This window comes from Salmo trutta, unplaced genomic scaffold (genome assembly GCF_901001165.1).
Source record: "Salmo trutta unplaced genomic scaffold, fSalTru1.1, whole genome shotgun sequence".
Classification (NCBI taxonomy): domain Eukaryota; kingdom Metazoa; phylum Chordata; class Actinopteri; order Salmoniformes; family Salmonidae; genus Salmo; species Salmo trutta.
Genome location: NW_021823115.1, coordinates 1,436,134 through 1,446,170, shown reverse-complemented (window position 1 = coordinate 1,446,170; position 10,037 = coordinate 1,436,134). Strand labels below are relative to the sequence as shown.

The window sequence follows — 10,037 nt, the reverse complement described above, 5'->3', positions numbered from 1 at the left end:
AAGCTTTACAGACACATGTCAGAGAAACACAGGAAAACAGCTTTGTTTTGGTTGTTTTGGATGACCCTTCCTAGTACAATTGGTCATTAGCCAGTCTCATATCAAACCCTTTGGTTGACATGGGAAGGGGCTGCTAAATGATTCACAGTGTGACTCCCTTGACCTTACAGTATTCTGAGATCAGTACAGTGGAAAATATTAATCACTACAGTCACTACAGGCCTACCATGACACTATGGTGGAGGAGGTCAGAGACCTGGCAGGGAGGAGGTCAAAGACCTGGCAGGGAGGAGGTCAAAAACCTGGCAGTGAGGAGGTCAGAGACCTGGCAGGGAGGAGGTCAGAGACCTGGCAGGGAGTAGGTCAGAGACCTGGCAGGGAGGAGGTCAAAGACCTGGCAGGGAGGAGGGCAGAGACCTGGCAGTGAGCAGGTCAGAGACCTGGCAGGGAGGAGGTCAAAGACCTGGCAGGGAGGAGGTAAAAAACCTGGCAGTGAGGAGGTCAGAGACCTGGCAGGGAGGAGGTCAGAGACCTGGCAGTGAGGAGGTCATAGACCTGGCAGTGTGGAGGTCAGAGACCTGGCAGTGAGGAGGTCAGAGACCTGGCAGGGAGGAGGTCAGAGACCTGGCAGGGAGGAGGTCAGAGACCTGGCAGTGAGGAGGTCAGAGACCTGGAAGTGTGGAGGTCAGAGACCTGACATTGTGGAGATCAGAGACCTGGCAGTGTGGAGGCCAGGACCTGGCAGTGTGGAGGTCAGAGACCTGGCAGGGAGGAGGTCAGAGACCTGGCAGTGAGGAGGTCAGAGACCTGGCAGTGAGGAGGTCAGAGACCTGGCAGTGTGGAGGTCAGAGACCTGGCAGTGTGGAGGTCAGAGACCTGGCAGTGAGGAGGTCAGAGACCTGGCAGTGAGGCGGTCAGAGACCTGGCAGGGAGGAGGTCAGAGACCTGGCAGTGTGGAGGTCAGAGACCTGGCAGTGAGGAGGTAAGAGACCTGGCAGGGAGGAGGTCAGAGACCTGGCATTGTGGAGGTCAGAGACCTGGCAGTGAGGAGGTCAGAGACCTGGCAGGGAGAAGGTCAGAGACCTGGCAGTGTGGAGGTCAGAGACCTGGCAGGGAGGAGGTCAGAGACCTGGCAGTGTGGTGCCAGGACAACAACCTCTCCCTCAACGTGGGCAACACAGAGGAGCAGACCGTGGGCTACATTCACATTGATGAGGTTCTAGTGGGCCGGTTACTCTGTGTCCACATCATCTGACACACCCCAAAAAAATTGTGAAAGGGGGGCACAACAACTCCTCTTCATCCCTCAGGAGGCTGAAAAGAATTGACATGGGCCCTCAGATCCACAAAAAGTTCTACAGCTGCACCATCGAGAGCATCTTGACTGGTTGCATCACCGCCTGGTATGGCAACTGCTTGACATCCACATGCAAGGCGCTACAGAGGGTAGTGCGCATGGCCCAGTACCTCACTGGAGCCGAGTTCCCTGCCATCCAAGACCTCGATACCAGGCGGTGTCAGAGGAAGGCCCTAAAGATTGTGAAAGACTTCAGCCACCCAAGTCATAGACTGTTCTTTCTGCTACTGCACAGCCATTGATACCGGAACGCCAAGTCTGGGATTAACAGGACCCTGAACAGCTTCTACCCCCAAGCCAGAAGACTGATCAATACATTGAACAAAATATAAAGGCAACATGTAAAGTGTTGGTCCCATGTTTCATGAGCTGAAATAAAACATCCCAGGAATTTTCCAGATGTACAAAAAGCTTATTTCTGACAGGGTTAGTTGACAGGGTTAGGGTTAGTTGTTAGGGTTAGTTGTTAGGGTTAGTTGACAGGGTTTGGGTTAGTTGTTTGGGTTAGTTGTTAGGATTAGTTAACAGGGTTAGGGTTAGTTGACAGGGTTAGTTAACAGGGTTAGGGTTAGTTGACAGGGTTAGTTGTTAGGGTTAGTTGTTAGGGTTAGGGTTAGTTGACAGGGTTAGTTGACAGGGTTAGGGTTAGTTGACAGGGTTAGTTAACAGGGTTAGGGTTAGTTGACCGGGTTAGTTGACAGGGTTAGTTGTTAGGGTTAGTTAACAGGGTTAGAGTTAGTTGACAGGGTTAGTTGACAGGGTTAGTTGACAGGGTTAGGGTTAGTTGACAGGGTTAGTTAACAGGGTTAGTTGACAGGGTTTGGGTTAGTTGTTAGGGTTTGGGTTAGTTGTTAGGGTTAGTTGTTAGGGTTAGTTAACAGGGTTAGGGTTAGTTGACAGGGTTAGTTGACAGGGTTTGGGTTAGTTGACAGGGTTAGGGTTAGTTGTTAGGGTTAGTTAACAGGGTTAGTTAACAGGGTTTGGGTTAGTTGTTAGGGTTAGTTAACAGGGTTAGTTAACAGGGTTAGGGTTAGTTAACAGGGTTAGTTGACAGGGTTAGTTGACAGGGTTTGGGTTAGTTGACAGGGTTAGGGTTAGTTGTTAGGGTTAGTTAACAGGGTTTGGGTTAGTTGACAGGGTTAGTTAACAGGGTTAGTTGTTAGGGTTAGTTAACAGGGTTAGGGTTAGTTGTTAGGGTTAGTTAACAGGGTTAGGGTTAGTTAACAGGGTTAGTTGACAGGGTTAGTTGACAGGGTTAGGGTTAGTTGTTAGGGTTAGTTGACAGGGTTAGGGTTAGTTGACAGGGTTAGGGTTAGTTGACAGGGTTAGTTGACAGGGTTAGTTGTTAGGGTTAGTTAACAGGGTTAGGGTTAGTTGTTAGGGTTAGTTAACAGGGTTAGTTGACAGGGTTTGGGTTAGTTGTTAGGGTTAGTTAACAGGGTTAGGGTCCTGTTGTTCTACTGCTCCGTTTATCTACCGGTCCTCCAGTTGATCGTCCTCCAGGTGCAGCAGGGTTCAGACTAACTGGGCCTCGTATCTCACGTCTCACCACAGATCCACAGGAGGCACAGTGGAAAAGGCAGTCCGTTCATTCTCTGGAGTCTAAGATGTGGAATTGTTTTAACATCGTCATTCCAAGGATCATTTAGCTATTTGATTTAGAATTTAAGACCCCTTTAGAGAAAATATATATATAACAAAATGAATTGATTGAATATAGATTTTGACCTTTACTGCTATAGCCCATAGAAAAGCATTGAATAACATATTCATAAATGACAAAACAGACTGGCAAAAAATAATTCATAAGGAATATGGTTTGGAAGTGTCTGTCCTATATCTAGGAGATATAATAAAGCTCAGAAAAAAAATATATATATATATATACTGAACATAACATAAACGCAACATGTAAAGTGTTTTATGTATTATCAACTGAAATAAAAGATCCCAGAAATGTTCTGGACGCACAAAAAGCTTCCGTACTTCCATGCTGACCAGTTCTCTCTTGGACAAGAGATGTTATCTCAATGAGAAAAACCTGTAGAAAGAAAGGTAAAATTAAAAAAGATATAAATAAATACATGCTTTATACCGTTACCGGATACCTTCAGACGAGTCAAAAGTCCAAACCATCATGTTCGTGAGAATCTCACCTTTTCACTGTGGGGTCACATTAATTCGCAGCCAAAACGGTTCAGCTGCTTCAATCAGAAAGTTGGTACATCGACTGAACCGACTTCAGACAAGTCCTGTGGGGCTTGTGGGGGTCGTAAGAGCAAAACAGAGATCACCATCCATTCGGACGTTACAGCCGTTTTCATGAGAAGACCGATTTTTGGATTGTCTCATGGTCTGACGAACACCGCTGTAGGTCAGCCACCTTCCACCGCAGATGCAGAAGACGCAGCCCAAGCAAAATATATCTTTACGCTGATATCTCTAACTGAAAATATATCTTTACGCTGATATCTCTGACTGAAAATATATCTTTACACTGATATCTCTAACTCAGAATATATCTTTACACTGATACCTCTAACTGAAAATATATCTTTACGCTGATATCTCTAACTCAAAATATATCTTTACGCTGATATCTCTAACTGAAAATATATCTTTACACTGATATCTCTAACTGAAAATATATCTTTACGCTGATATCTCTAATTTGAATATATATCTTTACGCTGATATCTCTAACTGAAAATATCGCTTTACGCTGATATCTCTAACTCAAAATATATATTTTCGCTGATATCTCTAACTGAAAATATATCTTTACACTGATATCTCTAACTCAAAATATATCTTTACGCTGATATCTCTAATTCAAAATATATCTTTACGCTGATATCTCTAACTGAAAATATATCTTTACACTGATATCTCTAACTGAAAATATATCTTTACGCTGATATCTCTAACTGAAAATTTATCTTTACGCTGATATCTCTGACTGAAAATATATCTTTACACTGATATCTCTAACTGAAAATATATCTCTACACAGATATCTCTAACTCAGAATATATCTTTACACTGATATCTTTAACTGAAAATATATCTTTAGACTGATATCTCTAACTCAAAATATATCTTTATGCTGATATTTCTAATTCAAAATATATCTTTACGCTGATATCTCTAACTGAAAATATATCTTTACGCTGATATCTCTAACTGAAAATATATCTTTACGCTGATATCTCTAACTGAAAATATATCTTTACGCTGATTTCTCTAACTCAGAATATATCTTTACACTGATATCTCTAACTGAAAATATATATTTATACTGATATCTCTAACTGAAAATGTATCTTTACACTGATATCTCTAACTGAAAATATATCTTTACACTGATATCTCTAACTGAAAATATATCTTTACGCTGATATCTCTAACTGAAAATAAATCTTTACACTGATATCTCTAACTGAAAATATATCTTTACACTGATATTTCTAACTGAAAATATATATTTACACTGATATCTCTAACTCAAAATATATCTTTACGCTGATATCTCTAACTGAAATATATCTTTACGCTGATATCTCTAACTGAAAATATATCTTTACACTGATATCTCTAACTCAAAATATATCTTTACGCTGATATCTTTAACTGACAATATATCTTTATGCTGATATCTCTAACTCAGAATATATCTTTACACTGATATCTCTAACTGAAAATATATCTTTATACTGATGTCTCTAACTGAAAATATATCTTTACACTGATATCTCTAACTCAAAATATATCTTTACGCTGATATCTCTAACTGAAAATAAATCTTTACGCTGATATCTCTAACTGAAAATATATCTTTACGCTGATATCTCTAACTGAAAATATATCTTTACACTGATATCTCTAACTGAAAATATATCTTTACACTGATATCTCTAACTGAAAATATATCTTTACACTGATATCTCTAACTGAAAATATATCTTTACGCTGATATCTCTAACTTAACCTGACAGATTTTGATGGGGATTTTTATATTATGTTTCTTAGATTGAGGCACCGATGTGTGAATAGACTGAAAGTGATTTAATAACATACTAATTTGACAATGGCAGGTTTATGATGTATTGGCGGATATAAAGTGCTAACTAAAGGAAATGTCCTTTATCAAAGTATTGGTTGATAGAGGCAGCGTGTTGAGGGACAAGAAGTATTTGAATGAAGTCAAATGGATGAGAGGGTGTGAGAACGTCAGAGGAGAACCACACCAGAAGAACCAGACTACACTAGGTCAATAGACTCAGAAGCCCGACCAGACTAGGTCAGACTAATAATTTGGTTGATTGACAGTCGGTAGAGGAGAACCACACCTGAAGAACCAGACTACACTAGGTCAATAGACTCAGAAGCCCGACCAGACCAGGTCAGACTAATCATTTAGTTGATTGACAGTCGGTAGAGGAGAACCACACCTGAAGAACCAGACTACACTAGGTCAATAGACTCAGAAGCCCGACCAGACCAGGTCAGACTAATCATTTGGTTGATTGACAGTCGGTAGAGGAGAACCACACCTGAAGAACCAGACTACACTAGGTCAATAGACTCAGAAGCCCGACCAGACCAGGTCAGACTAATAATTCGGTTGATTGACAGTCGGTAGAGGAGAACCACACCAGAAGAACCAGACTACACTAGGTCAATAGACTCAGAAGCCCGACCAGACCAGGTCAGACTAATAATTCGGTTGATTGACAGTCGGTAGAGGAGAACCACACCTGAAGAACCAGATAACACTAGGTCAATAGACTCAGAAGCCCGACCAGACCAGGTCAGACTAATAATTTGGTTGATTGACAGTCGGTAGAGGAGCCAACAGATCAGGATAGTGTGACGAGGAGTTACGAGGCTGATGGGAGAACTCTTTATGGCATTACAGAGAAAGGTCACGTCCATCAGGGAGGGAAATGCAAATTGGTGACTGAAACTGTTCAGTTCAATGAGCTAACGATTCACATCCACAATTTCAAGTAGATTAAATTAAAGACCCCAAAATAAATGTTTGTTTTGATTGTAAATTGATAGCAGTTTACAACAAAGTTTAGGAAAGTAGAATCTAGGTGCCTTCCTGTTGTAATATTAGACCTTAGTAAAGTTCTCTATACTTTTGACATTGTCAATATTTTCACTGTTGACAGTCCATCCATCTAGATGAAATTGTCTGCCCACAGAAGAGGTAACACGTATAGTGGTAGAGAGGGGACTCACGGGGAAGGAGAAAAGTAGACAGAACTGCAGGAACGAATCCATGCGGTGATATATTACCATGCAGCCATTGTCATTAGTTATATATGCTTCATGTAGCCTCGGCAGCAAGATTAACTACCTCCAGCTCAATGGATCAGTCACACGTCAACTGCCAGGTCAATTTCCTTTTAACCCTTGTTTTGTGGTTCATAACCTTCTCACAAATATGACTCTGTCAATCAAAATGTATTGTTCCGGGCATCCTAAACCCGCCTTTGCCTTCTGCCTAGGTGAAATTAACTACTGGATAATTTAATCGTTTAGAAAATACATGTCTTAGATGCGTTTTGCTTTAATAAAAATTTGCAGACGGTTTTCTAATAATTTGCTTAAAAAAAACAATCATATATACGTGCCAAGACAAATGGGAAACATTTTATTTTATTTTATTTTAAATCATAAAAGAGTATAGTTTTATTACCGTAGATGTTTCTCTTCCAGATGGTTTCCTCTGAATGGACCATGTTACTCTGGTTATCAGCAGATGGATGAGGAAACTTTACTCACTGTGACATAAATGAATCAGAGTCTTCATAAAGCAGGCTGGTCGCTGCACTGGGAGATGATTGTTTAGAATACTAATGACGGGTAGGTGAGCATTCATCACCCCCTTATTGGACCTAATTAAATTGAGCTGAAGTGATTGGCTGTAAATCTCGTTAGACTGTAATTCCTCTTTAGGGAGCGGGCTAAAGCTGGCTGGCACCTCCTCTCGATCAGGAGGCTAGGAAACTGGCACCTACTCTAGATCAGGAGGCTAGGAGACTGGCACCTCATCTAGATCAGGAGGCTAGGAGACTGGCACCTCCTCTAGAACAGCAGGCTAGGAGACTGGCACCTCCTCTAGAACCGGACACTAGGAGACTGGCACCTCCTCAAGATCAGGACGCTAGGAGACTGACACCTCCTCTAGATCAGGAGGCTAGGAGACTGGCACCTCTTCTAGAACAGCAGGTTAGGAGACTGGCACCTCCTCTAGAACCGGACACTAGGAGACTGGCACCTCCTCAAGATCAGGACGCTAGGAGGCTGGCACCTCCTCTAGAACAGGAGGCTAGGAGACTGGCACCTCCTCTCGATCAGGAGGCTAGGAGACTGACACCTCCTCTAGAACAGGACGCTAGGAGACTGGCACCTCCTCTAGATCAGGACGCTAGGAGACTGGCACCTCCTCTAGATCAGGAGGCTAGGAGACTGGCACCTCCTCTAGAACAGGAGGCTAGGAGACTGACACCTCCTCTAGATCAGGACGCTAGGAGACTGGCACCTCCTCTAGATCAGGGGGCTAGGAGACTGGCACCTCCTCTAGATCAGGAGGCTAGGAGACTGGCACCTCCTCTAGAACAGGAGGCTAGGAGACTGGCACCTCCTCTAGAACAGGACGCTAGGAGACTGGCACCTCCTCTAGATCAGGAGGCTAGGAGACTGACACCTCCTCTAGAACAGGAGGCTAGGAGACTGGCACCTCCTCTAGAACAGGACGCTAGGAGACTGGCACCTCCTCTAGAACAGGATGCTAGGAGACTGGCACCTCCTCTAGATCTGGAGGCTAGGAGACTGGCACCTCCTCAGACTAAATCCAGTTGGTACATTTGCTTGTGATATATGGACATATTTGAGAGAAAGCGTTCCATGGAAACTTCACCGGGAACAGTTTCGTTGAGAACCAGCTCTTCCAGTGTCCCCCCCCTCCAGGTGCCTGAGGTCCTGTTTCCTCAGCCTGCTGGACCACTACAACCAGCTCTTCCAGTGTCCCCCCCCAGGTGTCTGAGGTCCTGTTTCCTCAGCCTGCTGGACCACTACAACCAGCTCTTCCAGTGTCCCCCCCCCTCCAGGTGTCTTAGGCCCTGTTTCCTCAGCCTGCTGGACCACTACAACCAGCTCTTCCAGTGTCCCCCCCCCCCCCTCCAGGTGCCTGAGGCCCTGTTTCCTCAGCCTGCTGGACCACTACAACCAGCTCTTCCAGTGTCCCCCCCCCCCAGGTGCCTGAGGCCCTGTTTCCTTAGCCTGCTGGACCACTACAACCAGCTCTTCCAGTGCCCCCCCCCCCCCTCCAGGTGCCTGAGACCCTGTTTCTTCAGCCTGCTGGACTACAACCCATTAGTCAGATGAGATGAATCGCTGGTTGTCAGACAGCAGATCGGAGTGGAGAGGGACATTTTATTGTGACCTATTGTAAATGTAGCAACCTTGCGCTAGTCTTCCCGAAAGCCGTACTGTAAATAATGGTCGCGGCTGTCACCTGACTACACGGCCGTCTATAAATCAGACTATTGACCAATGTGACTCCGTTTAGTACTGGAGCATTGACACTTCACTCATTTATACGGCTACAGAAAAACCTGATCATTAAACATTCACCTTTACTGGTAGAGGGTCAATGGTCCCCCCTGTTATTAGACCAGTTATTAAGAGGGTCAATGGTCCCCCTGTTATTAGACCAGTTATTAACATATACCTTTACTGGTAGAGGGTCAATGGTCCCCTTGTTATTAGACCAGTTATTAACATATACCTTTACTGGTAGAGGGTCAATGGTTCCCCTGTTATTAGACCAGTTATTAACATATACCTTTACTGGTAGAGGGTCAATAGTTTACCCTGTTATTAGACCAGTTATTAACATATACCTTTACTGGTAGAGGGTCAATGGTTTCCCCTGTTATTAGACCAGTTATTAACATATACCTTTACTGGTAGAGGATCAATGGTTCAGCCTGTTATTAGACCAGTTATTAACATATACCTTTACTGGTAGAGGGTCAATGGTTCCCCTGTTATTAGACCAGTTATGAACATATACCTTTACTGGTAGAGGGTCAATGGTTCAGCCTGTTATTAGACCAGTTATTAACATATACCTTTACTGGTAGAGGGTCAATGGTTCCCCTGTTATTAGACCAGTTATTAACATATACCTTTACTGGTAGAGGGTCAATGGTTCCCCTGTTATTAGACCAGTTATTAACATATACCTTTACTGGTAGAGGGTCAATGGTTCCCCTGTTATTAGACCAGTTATTAACATATACCTTTACTGGTAGAGGGTCAATGGTTCCCCTGTTATTAGACCAGTTATTAACATATACCAGTACTCTCCTCTCTAGTCCTCTACCAGACAACACAATGCAACAGTCCCCTCTCTCTGCCACCAACACAACGGCCCAGTCCCCATGATGGAGCACCCTTCTTCTCAGTAGAAAATAATGTTTGCTTACTAGTTCATCATCCCCCGGAGGCCTGGAGGAGAATAAGGCCATCAGTTGTCATTATGACAGGAGAAAAATGGAGCCATCATATTTCAGCAACACAATGCAGAGAGAGAGAGAGAGAGAGAGAGAGAGAGAGAGAGCTGGAGACGGAGGAGAGACGAGAGGGAGAGAGAGAGAGACAA

The 10,037-nt window shown here is 43.7% G+C and overlaps 1 protein-coding gene across 1 annotated transcript; it reads left to right on the top strand.

Annotated features, from left to right (window-relative positions):
- Window positions 1-235: 235 nt before the first annotated feature.
- LOC115188998 (snake venom metalloprotease inhibitor 02A10-like) lies at window positions 236-8,633 on the top strand. The gene is made up of 4 exons (XM_029747810.1): window positions 236-316; window positions 7,364-8,229; window positions 8,339-8,392; window positions 8,555-8,633. Exons 1-4 carry the CDS (start codon window positions 236-238, stop codon window positions 8,631-8,633), a joined length of 1,080 nt encoding a protein of 359 aa, XP_029603670.1.
- Window positions 8,634-10,037: the final 1,404 nt, after the last annotated feature.

Bases quoted from the DNA above. Each gene is read 5' to 3' on its own strand.
- LOC115188998 (XM_029747810.1), top strand. From the start codon at position 236: ATGGTGGAGGAGGTCAGAGACCTGGCAGGGAGGAGGTCAAAGACCTGG. The intron at 8,230-8,338 runs GTACATTTGCTT...CCCCCCCTCCAG, and splicing joins CCTCAGACTAAATCCAGTTG to GTGCCTGAGGTCCTGTTTCC. The intron at 8,393-8,554 runs GTGTCCCCCCCC...CCCCCCCTCCAG, and splicing joins CACTACAACCAGCTCTTCCA to GTGCCTGAGGCCCTGTTTCC.